Source organism: Anoplophora glabripennis, unplaced genomic scaffold, assembly GCF_000390285.2.
Source record: "Anoplophora glabripennis isolate ALB-LARVAE unplaced genomic scaffold, Agla_2.0 scaffold1098, whole genome shotgun sequence".
Taxonomy (NCBI): domain Eukaryota; kingdom Metazoa; phylum Arthropoda; class Insecta; order Coleoptera; family Cerambycidae; genus Anoplophora; species Anoplophora glabripennis.
This window is the reverse complement of record NW_019417202.1, coordinates 58,532-78,766: the sequence shown is the minus strand read 5'-3', so window position 1 is coordinate 78,766 and position 20,235 is coordinate 58,532. Positions and strand designations below refer to the sequence as shown.

Here is a 20,235-nt window from a genome sequence, read left to right as displayed (position 1 = left end):
TCTAAACTTGTGACGTCACATAGTAGTTTAAATGACTGACTATTCTCGCAAAAACGTAATATTCACTCATACTACACATACTACAACATACGACTTCACTCGCGAAAAAAAGCCTATAGTCTCTATGCATGTGAGGTTAAAATCATTTGGATCTTGGATATGTAAATCAAACATAAGAAAGATTAGTTTTTGCTAAATTTACATTGCTGTAAAAAACTTGGATTAATTGGGCGGGTTGAGTTAATTTCTTTGAAAATTTGAAAAAATTTGTAATTCAATATAACGGATGTGTATTTTGCTTTAATACATAATATTTTGATTTATTGATATTTTAATATTTACGATATTTGTTTAATAATATAATAGAAAAGATATGTTTTGTTTTATACAAAAATGTCAGTTTTTATGTGACAGTTTAAAATTTCTTTGTCATTTTAATAGATTCAAAATATTATGCAGTGTGGTAATAGTTGGCACATTTATCTTTTTAATATAATATTAATTTGCTATAAAAATTTTGTCACTACCTTAGTATTATTGAGTGATATTATTCTGTACAAAGCATTATGTCTTCGTATTCATTAAAAACTGGAATAAATGGCGAATTCTGTTACATATTTAATTATTTCTAAACTAAAAAATTAATAACAGAGATTAAAAAACAAATGTTAGTAAATACGTATAAAACAACAAAAATATCTAGAATTTCTTAAATTATACAATTTGCACCGACATTATATTATACAGTTTAACTTATTTTTTCAGGTTGTAAGTCAGTAACGACGCTAGAAGAGGCACGTCGTTTTATAGTAGATTGTTTCAAAGCAGTAGGTGTTTCAGAAGAATATGCAAGGATTGTATCTGACAACTTAGTGGAGGCTGACTATAGAGGGCATTACAGTCATGGGATGAACCGTTTAGGTAAGCATGGATGGTTTAATTTCTAGTAATGGGATTAGCATTCATTTTTTTTACAACCGTAAATAAATATATCCCAAATTACATATTATACAAATTTTTTTTTTGTTAGTATAAAATTTGGAGTCGACCATAAAAATTATAACGAGAATTTTAGTATACATCTTGTATATGTTATTCGCGATAGCTGAAATCGCTCACTGCCGGATTTTTTTGTCCGAAGGGGGTTAAGGGTATGGTAATTTACCCACGATGTTTTAAGAGAGTTTTTTTCGAACAATGAGTAAAGCAAATTAACCAGAACGCATTGTGAGCAAAGTATGTCAGTGAGCGATTTTGGCTATTTCGGATAACATATATATTTTATATTTATAATTTCAGTTCTTATTTTAAAATAAATTCATAGGCCTTTTTCAAGTTTGTTCTCTTTTTCGTGTAATTAATATTATTGGTGATTGATTTTAGTGATTTGTCATCTAAAATAAATAAAATAACTTCGGTTATAATGGAAAAAAGTGACGTCTATTCACAATACTAGCATACCAAAGATTTAAATGGGACGAAGCACACCTGCTCTATGTTAGTCCGTTTATTGTAATTTTTTTGTAAGTTTTTGCAAAAGATTCACATTTCTGGTGGCTAAGTGTAAATCTACAATACACTGGATATAATAGCTACACAATGCTATTGACAAATTGTAAATGTATCACAATCATATAATCGACTGTATAAAACACAATTTTGGTGAGATTGTGAGTAAACATTTACTGCCTACGTTATTGTAAATTGTGTACTTCTTTTGCAAAAATTATAAAAAAAATTAAAAAAGGACTACATCTTACATGTTTTAATCAAATCTTTTGAAAATATATTATAGAAATGGGAAACGACTGTTACTAATATTTTGCAGCAATAAAATTTGAATCAAATTTGTTATAATTGTACATATTAAAGTTATATAAACATTTTATAACATCTTAATTATATTAAATTGTTATTGAATAATAATTATCAATTTGACAATTTAGAAAGCCTCGATGGTCAAGTGTCATTTAATTAATTAAACAATTAATTTTTCGCATTTGCTTCGCACATTAGTTCAAACAAATTTAGATTTACCGTACAGTACTCTGATAAGATTGTAAAAAGATTCCATTTTAGAGCTGTACATCAATGATATTCTGGGCGGAACAGTGGATCCCAAGGCAGTATGTTCGGTTGAAAAACAGTCCGCAGCAACTGCGCTTGTGAACGGTAACAATTGCTTAGGAGCTGTAGTTGGGAAATTTTGCATGGATCTCGCCTTAGAAAAAGCCAGGGATGCCGGGATAGGCATGGTTGTCGTTCACGGTAAATATGGGTTTATTTCAAACTTTTCTCCAAAAATAGTAATAGATCTGCCTAACAAAATCTGGTAATTAATAACTTGGACGGAGGAAATAAAAGAATTTTTCTCTTTTTTTTTTTGCCCCCATTTTTAAGGTGTTAAGGCCCCCACAGACACACGTTCTTTTTGGCAGTTTTACCCGTACATTTTTATCTGTACGGGTAAACACGAACAACGGTAACCGCCGCACACTAGACGTGTTTTTTATTCAGTTTTTTGAAATCATGGTGTCATTAACATCAACCGTTCTGTGATGGAATATACGACAACACTGGCAGTGGCGACGGTAATTGCTATAAAATTTAAATCTAAAAAACAAAAAAAACTTTCAGAATGGGTTAAAGAATAATACATCTGTTTATTGAAATAGGTTGACCCTAATACACCATTCAATATACATATATACATATACATAAAGAATGGTTATTTAAAAGAAAACTATTTTCACACGTAAATCTTTTGCATGAATTACGACTAGAGCCGGGAGATTGGTTTAATTATTTGCGAATGGACGAAGAAACTCTCTTCTCTTCTCTTGGTGTTTCCTGGTCTGTGAGAAATAATAAATAGTCGTAGTACCATAAATGGGGCTTATATATCTCGTCACTCCCTGAACCAGATTTTTTAGATTGCAGGACCTTTTTTAATTCTTTTCTAAAGCAACCACGTAGAGAATCAATTTTCTTTTTTACGGTTTCTTTTGTTGCAGAATTATCAACTTCTTTTAATTTAATTACCATATCTTGGTAGGCTTTATTTTTTTATCCCTATCAGAATAGTCCGAAGATTTAACTTTCCAAAGGCATGGATAGCTTCTGTAGAGTTCTATAAACTCGATTACAAATTGTTTGTTAAAATTTCTTAGATTTGTCATTTTTAAAGTGAAGTCGCAAAATACAAAAATTACACTGCAAAAGACTTCTAGCACTTCACTGAAAAAAAAAAACGTCCTTTTTAACCGCGTCGTCACACACACGCACCGACTTGAACGAACACGTTCAAAACGGACGGTTTTAATCAAGCTGGGACAGATATTTTTAAACCCGGGGAAGAACGAAGGTTTTTAGCCACACACTGGCAGTTTTACCCGTACAGATAAAACTGTATGGGTAAAACTGCCAAAAAGAACGTGTGTCTGTGGGGGCCTTAAAGTGTAAAGTAAAAGTTTTACGATTTGGAAATGATGGACATGTATAATATATCGTCATTGCGCGTTCAAAATGTGACGTGCATATTTTCAGCAAAAGTTACAAAAATTATTGCCTTTAGAAATGTTTAAATTTTTTTTAAATGTTTAAATAGTTTTTTTTGTTTGGCATGTGTTTAAAATAATTGTATTTCTAACAAAATATTGCAATAATCTGTTTTTTAAAACAAATAGTTTAAAGTTACTTTCGATTTATTTAGCACTTTGATAAAACTCATTTTGAATTTAAAAAACATTATCTCTTAAGATGTTTTTTTTTTCTACAAAATGGAAGAGACCTTTTTTGCAGAATATTTAGTTTTATCAAAATTCAGAAGCTGTTAGTGGTACTGACCATTGCCATTTATGTCAGCCAACTTGGCCCAAGTTTCATCATTCTACTTAAAACATCCTCAGAGAAAATTCAGAAAATGTGAAAGGTTTTTTAATTTCAGCACCATGTGTCTCAAAAACAAAGTGAACTTACCTTCATCGCTAGAAGAAATAAGTTAAACTGTATTTTGTTGATATTTTAACAACTTTTTCTTTATTTCTGACATATTACATAACATTACTTAATATCGAGGGAGTCATATCAAAGGGCGTACAAACCAAATCTGAAATTTTACAGGCATACGCCTTTCTGATTTTATAGTTTTGCAAAATTGGTTCACACATCTAAGTAAAATGTGTTAGAATAGAGTGTTAATGTTTATGAATATATACGCCCTTCTGATATATTAAGCGAATTGATTAAATGAGGTCATACACCCTAAAAACCCAAAACCGACTATAGTGGCTCTTACGTCCTTTTGATATAACGCCCTCGATATGTTACATATTCTTACCCACAATTTCTTTATTACAGTTGTTAAATATTAACAGTATTCACAGCTAAGTTAGATTTTTCTCACAGAGGCGCCATTTTGTGTGCAAAGTATGTACAGATAGACTAGGCGGTATCTGTTTTGGTTTCGTATATCCAAAATGGGGGCAATTTTTGACTTTTTGGCTTTCAAATATCAAAATTTTTTTATGCGCATAAAAAAAACGTGGCCTTAACTTTTGACGGCACAATATGTTAAAAAAATTCGAAAAATGTCATATTTTTCTTCCTATTTAATTATGTATCTTTTCAAGAGTTGATTTTAGGCGAAAATGGAAGAGGAAGAAATTGTTTGTAATTAAATTTTTTACAAAATATGGCTAGTTACAAATCGAATGAATCATGATTATTATTGTAAAAATCGAAAAAATCGCCAAAAATGGGGTTAAAAAACATTACTTATTAGGGAATTTTTTGGGGTCTTTAAATTTTGTATAGGACCTTCATACTTGGCTCAAGAAAACTTTATGTTATGTAGAAGCATCACACCAAATTTCATCAAAATCGGTTTGATAGATTTTGCATAATAATTTTGCAATCCAGATTTTGAAAAAAAATTTGCAAATTTTCAAAATTTTGCACAGCAAAAACCAAAGCCTTTAGATACTTGAAAATTGAATCACATATAGGAGGGTTCTCAAGCTTTCAAATGTTTTTTGAAAAATTCGAATCCATCAATTAGGAGAGCTCTGCCGCTTGTTTAAACATTGGTCGAATTTTTGTACTTATAAACAATTAAAATAACTTTATGAATATTCAATCAAGTAAAATTTTTAGCAGGTTTTAAAAGTTATTGGCAAGACGCTTCTTTAAAAAAAACCAGATTATTTGGTCAATTAGTTACGTAGTTATAGGTGAACAAAGTTAACCGGCATTTACACTAAATGTACTGGGACATCCGGGCAAATTTTTCGAAAAATACCTTTGGTATTCCGACTAGGTCTAAGTTTGCAAAACTTTACTTCATTGGCAACCAACTTTAAAACGTCTTTAAAGTTATTTATGCAAGCGAGAAATTCAAGAAAATCGTATGGCTGGTGATGGTGGGGGAAGCAGAGAGCGCGGCCGCTTCGGCCTGCTCGAAATTGAATCGGTGAGTTCAAAACCGCGACGAGCTTAAAATTTTTAATATCTCTGCATCTAGGGGTCCGATTTTGATGATTTTTTTTAAATCAATGTCTCGTGATATAAAAAAAATAAACGTATTTTCAAATTTTATCTTTAGTCGATTTAAAGGTAATTAAGGAAAACCATTTGGAAAGTAACAACTTCGACACACTGTATCTCGAAAACAGGGCGCCTAAGAAAAAAATTTTACATGAATTACTCCTATTATTTTCCCATGAGGAACTTGCACGCAAGTTTTTTTGAAACATAAACGGGACACCCTGTATATTATGCCGCCAAAAGTTAAGCCTATGTTTTTTTTTATGCGCATAGAAAAATTTTCATTTCTAGCGATATTTGAAAGCCAAAAAGCCAAAAATCTCCGTAGATATACGATTCACCCAAATATGGACTTTACAGATACCGTCTGGACTAAGAACAAGTATATAGATATGTGTAAGAGAAGGATTCTCGGTGAAGTGAAAAAAAACATTCATTTGTCCAAACAACTGTTTTTTACTGATATTTTCTACTTATACATACAGGATGTTACAAATTCGCTCCTCACTACAGGTATCTCGGAACCGGTAAGAGATATGAAGTAGCTTAAATGGGGGCAAAATTCCATAATCAGGGGACCAACATTATGCCTTCAAAAAATCAAGGCTAAAATGATTTGTTTTCGAGATATTTGAAACAAACCGAAATTTTGGAAATCCGTTTTTGTTTCATTTCAGCCTTGTTTGAGGTGATATTGATAAAAGAACACTTTCTCATTGCAACTTTTGCCCTTTATCGAATGGCATAATCAATTTTTATATGTAACGTTTCGTCTCTCCAGGACCACCATCAACTTCATTTCTTTAAATACTACCCTGGAAATTTTATTACATTTTTTTCAAGCGTTCATGAGCCCCAATATTGTACTGCATCAGCTCGAACCAGATTCAGAAGTTTTGCCTCGAAAAATTCATCTTCAATGTACCTATTCGTTTCAAATTTATCTAAATTTTTTATTTAGATTTCTATGTTTATTGAATTATTACCCTCTAAATGTCGTTAGACCTTGTGAAATAGACCAAGTTATTTAAACTATTACCATCGCATGTTACAATACAACATTATTAAAGTTTTAATCCCGTGCTCATAGTTAATTCTAGTGCTCAAAATTAAAACAAATTTCGATATAATTTTTTTCAGGATATTCGTACAAATACATCTGACATGCTCTCTCACGGTTGCTGTTGCACGTATAATAAATTCGGATCATATTTTGCTTATCTTCATTTTCATCATTTGCCAAAACAGAAAGGTTTTTGAACATTTACTGTAATTTTTTAAAGTATAATATTCATTTAGAGTTTTGGTTGTTCATATGCGTTTTAAGAATTAATTTGTCATAATGAAATTAAAATTGTAATAAATAATGTTTTAATTTTGACGCAACAACTTATCGAATTACATTTGACCAGGTAATGAAGATGAATAATGTATAATAATAATAGATAATGAACTAGGTGGATTTCACAGGGTCTAACGACATTTAAAGTATTTGATAATTCGATAAACATAGAAATTTAAATAAAAACTTTAAATAAATTTTGGAACGAATATATTGAAGATGAATTTTTTGAAACAAAATGTCTGAATCTGGTTCGGGCTGAGGCAATACAGTATTAGGGGTCATGAAGGCTTGCAAAAAATGTAAATTTTCCAGGGTCGTGTTTAAAAAAATGAAGTCGATGGTGGTCCTGGAGAGACGAAACGTTACATATAAAAATTGATTACGCCATTCGATAGAGGGCAAAAGGTTGCCATGAGAAAGTGTTCTTTCAATATCACCTCAAACAAGGCCAAAATGAAACAAAAACGAATTTCAAAATTTTATTTTTTTTTTTCAAATATTTGGAAAAACTAATCAGGTTAGTCTTGATTTTTTATAGGCATAATCCTGATTTTGCCCCCATTTAAGCTAGTTTGTATTTCTTACCGTTTTCGAGATCCCTGCAGTGAGAAGCGAATTTATAACAGCCTGTATATTCAAATAATTTTAACATGTAGGTTCCAACCACTTTGGGATAAATCAAATATATACGGTACAAGCTGCCAAGAAAGGATTTATGGGGTTTAGCTTCACCAATACCTCACCAATCATGGTTCCCACAAGGGCAAAGGATGTGAGTCGGCAAATAAAATAAAAAATAGTTCTAATATTAAATTTTTGTGGTAAACTACTACTTTTTTAAGGAGGTTTATCGGGTACGGAGGTACGTCTAAAGTCTAACGAGAGTTTCTGTAGATTCGCTAGTGACTAAAGTAGTAAGCCTTTAAATTTGTGAACGTTGCACTTGGCAGGCTCAGTCGCCTTGGCGTTCGCTCGCTCGCGTTCGATCATTCTGTTTGCTTGGACACCTGCAACATTCAAATAATACGCTACGTCGAGACCGCGGCGTTGCCGCTGTCACGCATATGGATGTTAAGTTAGTCAACGACAGCAGTTTAATGGAGAATTACTATAAATTATGTATCTTACAAGTACCTAATCGATTTCTACGAGTTGTCATACGGTTCCTTAGATATCGGTTTCCTATTTATACAAGTTGCTGTGAAAACTGTTCGTCAATTGTTGCGCATTCTATGTGGAAAAACCAAAAAAATCTGCATTCTCATAAGACTTCGTACTAAATCGTGAAAAATTATTTTATTAATATCTCGTCTCTTAGGTATCCAAACTAGTCATGATTTTGTTTGAGGATTTTTTTCGTATTAATAAGCTTATATTAATTTTTTTATGAATATTTGTTTGTCAATTCCAAATCAGATAAACCTCCTGAAATTATACATTTTTGTTATTAGCTTCTGTACTTTGAGAAGGTTAAACTAATTCAAACAAAGTCTAAAAATTTTTGTAAAATCCTCATCAGATGATTGTACATTCTGTCAAAACAGTATCCGGAATTTGTCATTTAAAAATTTCACATAAAGTAGATTTAAATTTCCTTTTTCATGGAAAGTTGGTAGCGCTATACACTACTCGCGTTTGAGCACGATCTGTAGTAGTTTGTTTACAGCTGTTAATTTTATTAGTCCACATAAAGTGTGTTCCACGATTTTTATTATGGACATCGTTATTGAACAAAGAGTTTGACTAAAATTTTGTGCTGCCAACTAAATGTCTTGTGCTGAATCGTTGAAAATGTAAGGAAAGACGTACGGTGATTCACTTTTGTCCAAAACTCAAGCATACGTATAGTACAAAGCATTCAAACATGGTTGAGAAGGGTTGGTGATTTCCGTTCTGATCGTCTTTCAACGTCTTCAACTGAAGATAATATCGATAAAGTGAAGGAAATGGTGCTTGCAAACCATCATTATAACTAAACATATCTTACGAATTAGTTTGCACCGTTTTAGTTGATGTTTTGGGAATGAAATGTGTCGCAGTAGAGCTGGTGGCAAAAGAACTGAATTTCCTCAACAAAAAGAGCATCACAAACATGTTGCAGATGACAGAGATAGTTTGGACTCTAAATTCATGCAACGCATCATAACAGATGACGAGACCTGGGCTTACAAGTTTGACATGCAAACAAGCCAACAAGCTTTGGAATGACACTTTTCTAATGAGCCCAAAACTAAAAGAACTATGTCAAAGTCGAGCAAAAATTAAAGTCATGTTGACACACAGAATTCGTTTCGGATGGAGAAACGGTCAACAAAGAATATTATAGACATTATGAGGCATTTGAGAGAGTATTTGCCGCAAAAAACCAGGTTTATAGAAGGACAATTCCTGGATTTTGCACCACGATAATGTAGTATCAAACAAAGCGATATATGTGAATGAATTTTTGAGCAAAATCTCAACGAATGTCATCGAGCAACCCGCTGCTGATTTTTTTCCTCTTTCCCAAGCACAAATTATCAATTCGTGGAACACGTTTTGAATCGATAGAAGCCATAAAATGGAATTGGAGTTCATACAAGAATATATGTTTAAAAAGTGCTTTGATGACCAGGTTGTTCCTTGAAAAATGTGTACTACTTCAAATGGGGCCTATTTTGAAGGAGACAAAATAGATTTTTATGATTACTTGAATATATTGTGTTCTATAGACAAATTTTGGATACTTTTTTGACAAAATGTATAAGGGTGTTTTTGGCACCCAGAGTACTTCGCTAAGCGAGAAAGTTGTAACTGATTTCCATGAAAATTGAGTTCTCGTAATTTTTTGTATTTGTAAAAACAAAAGCAACTTGTGGTATAATTTTATAGTCTTACTCTCATCACAAATGATTTAAAGTTTGTCAAGTTTGAAAAATAGTCTGCTTTTATTAAAGGAAATTGTTGTATTTGACATTACCTGGCATAATGGCATAATTCAGGGCCGTATTAACCTATGGTGAGGCCTGGGGCTGCTGGCTCTATGGAGGCCTTTTTCTAAAAAAAAAAAAAAAACAAAATAGTGAGTTACCGATATAGAATTTAAAAACCAAACTCAATGCTCTAAAACCCACAAAAGATGAAAATATTAATGCTATTAAAAATAATAGAGCAATGTTACAACCTTATTGTTTAGAACGGCAGAATATCGTTTGTAATAAATATTAACTATTAATTAATAGCCTTCAAAGTTGCTTTTTAACATGCCTAAATATTTCGAGAGCGTACAGGCTGTTACAAATTCGCTTCTCACTACAGGGATCTCGGAAACGGTAAGAGATACAAACTAGCTTAAATCGGGGCAAAGTTGCATAATCAGGATTATGCCTCTAAAAAATCAAGGCTAACATGATTAGTTTTCGAAATATTTGAAAAAAACAGAAATTTTGGAAATCCGTTTTTGTTTCATTTCAGCCTTGTTTGAGGTGATATTGAAAAAAGAAGNATGAGGCCTGGGGCTGCTGGCTCTATGGAGGCCTTTTTCTAAAAAAAAAAAACAAAATAGTGAGTTACCGATATAGAATTTAAAAACCAAACTCAATGCTCTAAAACCCACAAAAGATGAAAATATTAATGCTATTAAAAATAATAGAGCAATGTTACAACCTTATTGTTTAGAACGGCAGAATATCGTTTGTAATAAATATTAACTATTAATTAATAGCCTTCAAAGTTGCTTTTTAACATACCTAAATATTTCGAGAGCGTACAGGCTGTTACAAATTCGCTTCTCACTACAGGGATCTCGGAAACGGTAAGAGATACAAACTAGCTTAAATCGGGGCAAAGTTGCATAATCAGGATTATGCCTCTAAAAAATCAAGGCTAACATGATTAGTTTTCGAAATATTTGAAAAAAACAGAAATTTTGGAAATCCGTTTTTGTTTCATTTCAGCCTTGTTTGAGGTGATATTGAAAAAAGAGGAACACTTTGTAATGTTTCGTCTCTCCAGGACCGTCATCAACTTCATTTTTTGAAATACGAACCTGGATATTTTATTTCATTTTTTGTACAGTATTGGGGGTCATGAAGGCTTGCAAAAAATGTAATAAAATGTCCAGGGTCGTATTTAAAAAAATGAAGTTGATGATGGTCCTGGCGAGACGAAACGTTACATATAAAAATTAATTATGCCATTCGATAAAGGGCAAAAGATGCCATAAGAAAGTGTTCTTCTTTTTTCAATATCACCTCAAACGAGGCTGAAATGAAACAAAAACGGATTTCCAAAATTTCGTTTTTTTCCAAATATTTCTAAAATTAATCATGTTAGCCTTGATTTTTTAGAGATATAATGTTGATCCACTGATTATGCAACTTTGCCCCCATTTAAGCTACTTCGCATCTCTTACCGTTTCCGAGACTCCTGTAGTGAGAAGTGAATTTGTAACAGCCCATATTGGCGTCGAGAGCATACATATTCCTGTATTTTAAAGGCTGCGCTAGGAACAAATCCACTTTCCTTCGCTGCTCCTGGATTAAATGGAGATAGTTTCATACTGGACATGTCTACTGCTTGCGTGGCTATGGGAAAGGTAAAGAATTTTTTTTAACTGAATCTTAATAAAAGAAAATAATAGAGTCATTTTAAGGTTATGTTTAGGTTCAAATTTACAGCTGCATTCAGAAAATCACATCGACTGAATGCAATTTTTTTCGTTTTTTTATATTCGATTAGTATGCGATTTTTGTTTGAATCACAAAATATTCATGTTCAAATATAGAAAAATTTTTAAGAAAATTGCAGCCAATGCACTAGAGATTATAAAAATTTGGTTGCTTAAGACGAGGTAATAGATATTCTGAAATTTAGTAAAACTACTTTTTTTATATATCCTTTTATTTTCAATTCTTATTTATTTTTTTAAATACACAGGCTTTCCTCCTTATACCTTATTTAAATCGAGGAAGGTGAATCCTTTTTGGTAAACTAACAGTGGTACAGCCCAAGAATCTTCCACAATCGCACTGATTTTTTTCATAGTAGATTTCATAATAATACATTGAAATCTATAATTTTTTTTAAAATTTCCTGATTTCGTGTGAGTTATTAGACAGTGATAAGGAATGAGAGGATGCGAAGCCAAAACGTTCTGGTAATAATAACGCAGTTTATAAATGTTTATTTCAAAAGTCATAAATAAACTTCTTCTGTTTATAACTTTTGATCTAATTAATATTTTTTGACGCTCGAGGGCTAGTTTTGTAGGTGTTTTGAAGACCAAAAAAAAGTACTTTACTGTTTTCTCGTGGAAATGAACGGTAAAAAGTTATAAGCGAAAAACGTGAATTTACGTAAAAATTATACAATTAACCACCCTGTAAACAATCTTCCCCCTATTTTTGTGACTGTGGGAACTAATATATTATTGTACACAATATTTAGCATCTATAGTGATAAATTCAGCTTGCCGAAATAAAAAGTCGTGTCCAACTCTATATTTCCTGGCCTAGGTAATTCTGAATTACCTACTAAATGAATTCATATAAATTTTTTCGCATTAAAATTGCTTTTACAAAAAAAATCATATTAGTGTTATTAGCTGTTATTTTGATTAAGGTTTTTCTTATTTTTCATAATTTTCTTTAAATCAATTGAGAAGAAGGTGTCTAAATTTGTCAAGAAAAACAAGCAAACCATTTTGTTCCCGATAACAGTGACGTGGATGTGAGCAGTTTGACGGTTAAATTGAAGGAAAAATGTTAAATGTCATTTCTTAGAAATCGTTACAGTTTTGCAAAAAACAAAGGATTATACAAAAAAAAAAGTGTACCAGTTGATAATCGATGTACATTCTTCGAGAAAAATTAAAAGTCCAATTATATGGGCCTTTAAATCGCAATTTGGTCAACTTGCCTGAATTTTTGATATGTTAGTTTGAGGTATATAATAACAATAAGTGACAGTATTTTTTTTTTCAACCCCCGGCCAAGGGGTGAAAAAATATAAAGGAGTTTTTGAAGATAACTCAAAACGGGTAAGAGCTAGAAAAAAGTTTCTTATAAAAGTTGTAAGCATAAAATTCTACATAAAAATGGTCTATTGACTTTTTCTTGTGCTATTAAAATTAACAGAATTAGGGGAATTTAAATAAATCATATCAATAGCATATTCAATCAAACAAGCGGAAAAATTAATGAATTTTATAATTTAATTTCAATCTACTCTTAAAAATATAAGCTTTCTTTTCAGAGAGATGGATATATTTTTTAATTTTTAATAAAGTTAAAAAACAGTTATATAACAATTTCAATTTTTTAATCCTTAATTTTTATGATTTAACTCTAAAACAATTTTTTTCTATTCCATTGACTATTATTAAAATAATGAAAACTTGCTTTCGAAATTTTATTACGACAAAAAATATAAAAAAATCACGTTCACTTTGTGAAATTGTTCTTTTTATTAAAAATTAAAAAAATATCTAGTTTACATTTTTAGAGTACATTGAAAAAAAATATATAAAATTCATTCATTTTTCTGCTTGTTATGATTTTTTAAATTTCTGAAATCATCCTCTAACTTCTAACCACCCTAACTCTGTTAATTTTAATAGCACAAGAAAAAGTCAATAGACCATTTTTATGTAGAATTTTATGCTCTACAACTTTTATAAGTAACTTGTTTTTCTAGCTCTTACCCCTTTTCAGTTATCTTGAAAAACCCCTTTATTTTATCTTTTTTAAAAAAAAATTAGTGTCACTTATTGTTATTATGTACCTCAAACTAACTTATATCAAAAATTCAGACAAGTTGACCAAAATTGTGATTTAAAGACCCATTTAATTAGACTAAGGTGACGGCAGAAGTAAATTTTAAAATATTGACATGAAGTATGTTACTACACATTCAGTGTAATTTGACAACATAAATTTCAATTTTTCATAACTTTCAAAATCTGAAATATTTGTATTATTTTTTAAATTAATTAAACTATTTACAATTTTGTTATTTAATTATATTGTGATGGTGGTCGAGCGGTTCGAGGCGTCAGTACTTGAATCGATAAATGCCATTGTCAGGGGTTCAATCCCCGTGGCCGTAAAACCCTAATGAGCTATTTTCGTAGAGAGGAATCTACGGGTATGGTAGGGTGGAAGAAACATTGGCTTCGGTCAATGTGAGAGATTCATACCGGTTGGCGTTTGACCACCTCCTTAATGAGGTATTAATATGCCTACCCCTCTCCCACACGAGTCTTGGAATTCTGGGCTAATACTTGCGATTAGAATGAGGTGTAGAGATATTATTATTAATTAAAATTTGTGTTGTCAAATTATACCGAATCCATTGTCCCTTACTTTATCATATGTATTAACATTTTTAAATTTACTCCGGCTCCGGTTTTTTCTGCGCTTTACTCTAATTACAACGTATTGGTTTTCAACTACTATACTTTTTTTGTGATACCCTTTAAGGTGTTCAAAGGCATCAGAATGATCAAGAAATTTTGACATTTATTATATTTTTCCTTCAATAATTGTACCCCTCAGCCATGACTACGACACTTCTGGATCATCTTTTTAAACAAAATAATTAATTTAGTGTCACTTATAAGTTAGGAAAATCTGTATAAAAATAATGGCAAGCGTAACATAATATGTATTTTTTATATTTATTAGAATTTTATTAAAATTATTACACTTGAAAGCTCAAGATCGGGTTTTACTGGTTATTTTACCCATCTGAGTATAACATTGTTATTTATTATTTCTCTTCCCTGCATATTAATAGTATTTTTTTTAATGGTGCCATAATCTTTTCTAAGTTATACCAAAATATGTTTAGAAATTCAATAATTCTGAACAGACCGTGCCATAATTCAATTTTTAATGGTCAAGCAACCATGCGTTATACAGGGTGATTCGCTTTTTATGATTAGGACTTTAACCGTCGATAGATGTCGCCAAAATAATGTAATTTTGAAGATACATTTTCCCTTCCAAAGGCTTCCTTTTAGCTCTTGAAAAAACTTTTTTTTGGTTTTTATTTATTTTTTCTAAAACTATGAAAGCCATTTGTTTTATATTTAGTATGAAGTGTACGAATGAAAACTTCTATCGATTTTACAAATTATTGTGAAAATAGATCAATCATAGGCGTCCGTAAGGGGCTCTGATAACCCCTATTTTTAATATAATNAAATTAGTGTCACTTATTGTTATTATGTACCTCAAACTAACTTATATCAAAAATTCAGACAAGTTGACAAAAATTGTGATTTAAAGACCCATTTAATTAGACTAAGGTGACGGCAGAAGTAAATTTTAAAATATTGACATGAAGTATGTTACTACACATTCAGTGTAATTTGACAACATAAATTTCAATTTTTCATAACTTTCAAAATCTGAAATATTTGTATTATTTTTTAAATTAATTAAACAATTTACAATTTTGTTATTTAATTATATTGTGATGGTGGTCGAGCGGTTCGAGGCGTCAGTACTTGAATCGATAAATGCCATTGTCAGGGGTTCAATCCCCGTGGCCGTAAAACCCTAATGAGCTATTTTCGTAGAGAGGAATCTACGGGTATGGTAGGGTGGAAGAAACATTGGCTTCGGTCAATGTGAGAGATTCATACCGGTTGGCGTTTGACCACCTCCTTAATTAATGAGGTAATAATATGCCGACCCCTCTCCCATACGAGTCTTGGAATTCTGGGCTAATACTTGTGATTAGAATGAGGTGTAGATATAATATTATTAATTAAAATTTGTGTTGTCAAATTATACTGAATCCATTGTCCCTTACTTTATCATACATTTTTAAATTTACTCCGGTCATTTTTTTCTGCGCTTTACTCTAATTACAACTTATTGATTTTTAACCCTTGAAAAAACATTTTTTTTGGTCTTTATTTATTTTCAAAAAAACTATGAAAGCCACTTGTTTTATACTTAGTATGAAGTGTACGAATGAAAACCTCTATCGATTTTACTAATTATTGTGAAAATAGATCAATCATAGGCGTCTGTAAGGGGCTCTGATAACCCCTATTTTTAATATAATTTCTAGGCCACTGGAAAATTTGCAAAATGAATATATTTTTTTTACAATACTGTTTATTCTACAGCAAAAAGATTCTTACTATTTTTAAATGAAACGCTTGGTTTTTGAGAAAAATGGCTTCTTTTGAGTTCATTACATGTGAAATGGTTAAGCTTTTCAAACAAAGTAATACGGGATAAAATATTTAATATTAAGAAACAAACAGAAATAACAATTAACAATAGAGAAATGTTCGAAATGTTGTCCTCGAAATTCAATGCATTTCTCAGATCGCCGCATTAAGCTTTGAACCGCTCTCCTAACATATTGCGGCTGTGTATAAGAGTTTCACAATTATTTTCAAATCTTCTTAACCTTTCAAGAGTACAGACTTTCTTTAATATAACCCCAAACGAAATAATCCGTGGGATTTAGATCTGGCGATCGTGGCAGCCAAATGGGACCGGTACCAGATTCAGCACGATTCATTTCCAAAATACGGTCGATCCAACAATGTAGATAGTGCTCCAAGAGCCACTGCCTAATTAGAAGACCATAATGAGCCGGAGTACTATCCATCTGAATCACATTCTTAGAAGTAATAAATCGTCGAATAAAGTATTTAAATCTTATTTGTTGTGTCTTACTCATTCCCTCGCTAAACACAAACTAAATATGGTAGCTGCCCAAAAATTTACAGGTATGTCACTGACATGGTAGTACTGTCAATGACGTACACAAAAAAGGAATCTCTTTTAATAATCAAGGACCAGTTTGTCATGAAACACTGTACCCACTGATTTTTAAAATGTGCATCATNTTTCTAAAACTATGAAAGCCATTTGTTTTATATTTAGTATGAAGTGTACGAATGAAAACTTCTATCGATTTTACAAATTATTGTGAAAATAGATCAATCATAGGCGTCCGTAAGGGGCTCTGATAACCCCTATTTTTAATATAATATCTACGCCACTGGAAAATTTGCAAAATGAATATATTTTTTTACAATACCGTTTATTCTACAGCAAAAAGATTCTTACTATTTTTAAATGAAACGCTTGGTTTTTGAGAAAAATGGCTTCTTTTGGGTTCATTACATGTGAAATGGTTAAGCTTTTCAAACAAAAATAATACAGGATAAAATATTTAATATTAAGAAACAAACAAAAATAACAATTAACAATAGAGAAATGGTCGAAATGTTGTCCTCGAACTTCAATGCACATTTCTCACATCGCCTCATTAAGCTTTGAACCGCTCTCCTAATCATATTGCGGTTGTGTTTAAGAGATTCACAATTATTTTCAAATATTAACCTTTCAAGAGTACAGACTTTCTTTAATATATCCCCTAACGAAATAATCTATGGGATTTAGATCTGGCGATCGTGGCGGCTAAGCAATGGAACTGGTACCAGGTTCTGCATGATTCATTTCCAAATACGCCCGATTCAACAATGTGGATAGTGCTTCCCGAGCCACTGTCTAATTAGAAGACCATAATGAGCCGGAGCACCATCCATCTGAATCACATTCTCCTTAGAAGTAATAAATCGTCGAATAAAGTATTTAAATCTTATTTGTTGTGTCTTACTCATTCGCTCGCTAAACACAAACTAAATATGGTAGCTGCCCAAAAATTGACAGGTATGTCACTGACATGGTAGTACTGTCAATGACGTACACAAAAAAGGAATCTCTTTTAATAATCAAGGACCAGTTTGTCATGAAACACTGTACCCACTGATTTTTAAAATGTGCATCATGGTGGAATTATCTATTTTTACTAATCGTCGTCTAATTGAATTTGTGTTATTAGATTGAGATGCGAGCGAGAAAAGGCCAGTCGATACCCGAAGGGTGGGCTCTGAATAGCCAAGGTAAAGTTGAGACCGACGCGAAAGTAGCAAAAGAGGCTGGTAGGTTGCTGCCATTAGGTGGGGAAGAAATTAATTCCGGTTATAAAGGGTATGGTTTAGGGCTGATGGTGGAAACCTTGTGTGGAATACTGTCAGGTAAGCCGGTGTGAAAAGAGCCGCTGGCAAAACGAATTTGTTCGAATTATCATAGGCCTATAAATGAGCCTATTAAGACTAATAATATTTAAAACTGTTTTACATCGACAATTTAATCGTGAATAAATTCACGAATTCATCGGTTTATTTGTAAATGGTTGTGCAAACTTTGTTAATTCCTTTGAAAGAATAACAAATATAGCAAGTCAAATACTTTGGCTGATGGATTTCATTCACACTGATCTGTTCATACTTTTGTCAAAAGATGGTCCGAGAACTGATTTCAAGGTCATTTTCAAAGTGCTTTCCCACTCACTATTTTAAAGGTGCAAAGTTTGTTGAATTGGCCTACTTTTTGCAGTGGCGGCTCGCCAGGTGACGCATCATTCCACCTAAAATTTCCGTTTGGTTGTGAAATTTAAAATTATTTTTAATTTTAAATAAATTTTATAATTTAGATATAATACTATATTGAAAATGTATTGCGTTCTTGTTTAATACGCAGAAATAAACAGAATAGTTGCGCGGTGAACGCCTTCTAAAAAAATATTGCCTTCGTTGAGTGCGAACATCAATCTCGTGCCTCGTGTGTATAAGCAAGTGACGCGGATCAAAATCAGTCTGTATTCCGCTTCTCTTCGTAGCGTTTTTTACGGCGGTTGTCATGGCAATGAGGCGCCCAACACGGGAGTAAACTACGGCTCACAGTGTGTTAATCAAATAGTATTGATTTTTTTTTATTCTTTCGGAAATTACCTGTACTGTAAAGTTCCGGTGAGGTAATTGGAATATATGCCTAGAATTTCTTCAAAATGGCCGAACAATCTCTAGCCTCAAACTCGATCATACGAAGTTTAACATATTCGGTGTATAAAAATGAAAAAAAAAAGGAAAATTATGTACTAAAACTACTAAAAAAAATCATAAACCTTAAACATATTCCTAAATCATGAATCTAGACCCAAAACGAACATACCCAATTTTTTCTAAGCCTGTGAGTATAAATCCATAAAAATTGTACTTTTGAGTGTGCAACCAATATTTGAAGTTAATATTATTATTATTAACTTCAAATATTGGTAGTAATAATAATAATTTTTATTATGTTTTGGGTCTAGATTAATGATTTAAGAAAATGTTTATGATTTTTTTTGTTCGGCGGCCTTTAGTACATAATTTTCCTTTTTTTTTCATTTTTAGATACCAAATATGTCAAACTTCGTATGATCGAGTTTGAGACTAGAGATTACATGGCCATTTTGAACAAATTCTAGGCATATATTCCAATTATCTCACCGGAACTTTATAGTACAGGTAATTTCCGAAAGAATAAAAAAAAAATGAGTACTATTTGATTAGTTTTGATGCGTGGCTCGAATTTTTTCCAATATTTCCCACTGTGCGGCGTGGGGGCACGAGTGACGCGGAGATTGGAGCAGCACTGTCATTGCCCATCGCGGCATCGCCTGCCTTTAAACAGTTTATACGATACGCGTCGCCCACTGCACGATTATAAAGGTTCTTTGTTAATATTTGTTTTGTATAATAATTGTAGAAATGTTTCCTATGTATGATACAGTATGTATTTTAGTGGAAACATGTGCCTTATTCTCTCGATATGGAAAAAAGGGGAAGTCAAAAGACAATGTGTACAATGTATTCGGAGTATAAGTGGTGGTGTGGAAGTGTTTATTTAAAAAAAAACGTTTCTGCTGTTTTCACACGGGTTTTTCTGTATACTGTGTTTAATTGTGGGTGTCGAGCGTGTGGAAGAAGGAGGGATTTAAAGACATTTGACCTTGAAATTTTGAAAATTTCCGCCTGCGTCACTTTTTTCTTTCTTGTTAGTCAATCAATGACTATTCTTCACCTATTCTCAATGTCACGAGCTGCCACTGACTTTTTGGCCTTTAATCAATTCGAGAATTGTCTAATCGGATCATCGATTCAAAAGTTGTAAGCAGGAAGATCGTTTCATGGACTCCTTTTGAAATTATTTTTTAAAATAACGGGTTATCCATTTTCTCCTTAGGAAAGTAAAGTTTAAAAAAACACTGAATATTTAAATTTCGATGGAACTTTTATTTCATAATAAAGTTTGGACTATGCCATTATGCGTGAAAAACAATATCATTCAAATGTTCTCCACGGAACCGTTTGTAGGACTCAATCTTTTTGAGGTAATTTTCGAAGACTTTTTCACACAATTCGGGCAATAATTCGGCCATAACTTGATATATCTCGTCCTTCAATTACTCCAAAGTTGTGGGATTGTTCGCATAACCACGGTCTT

General features: G+C 32.0%; 1 protein-coding gene across 1 annotated transcript in view; it reads left to right on the top strand.

The window, feature by feature from the left end:
* The first annotated feature begins 450 nt into the window (after positions 1-450).
* Positions 451-20,235, top strand: part of LOC108913205 (uncharacterized oxidoreductase YjmC-like) — a 30,514-nt gene continuing 10,729 nt past the window's right edge. The window contains exons 1-6 of the mRNA XM_018718710.1: positions 451-463; positions 766-921; positions 2,080-2,268; positions 7,546-7,661; positions 11,367-11,465; positions 17,747-17,942. Of these exons, the coding sequence (XP_018574226.1) occupies positions 454-463; positions 766-921; positions 2,080-2,268; positions 7,546-7,661; positions 11,367-11,465; positions 17,747-17,942 (766 nt within the window). The 5' untranslated portion in view covers positions 451-453. The remainder of the gene's footprint in view (positions 464-765; positions 922-2,079; positions 2,269-7,545; positions 7,662-11,366; positions 11,466-17,746; positions 17,943-20,235) is intronic.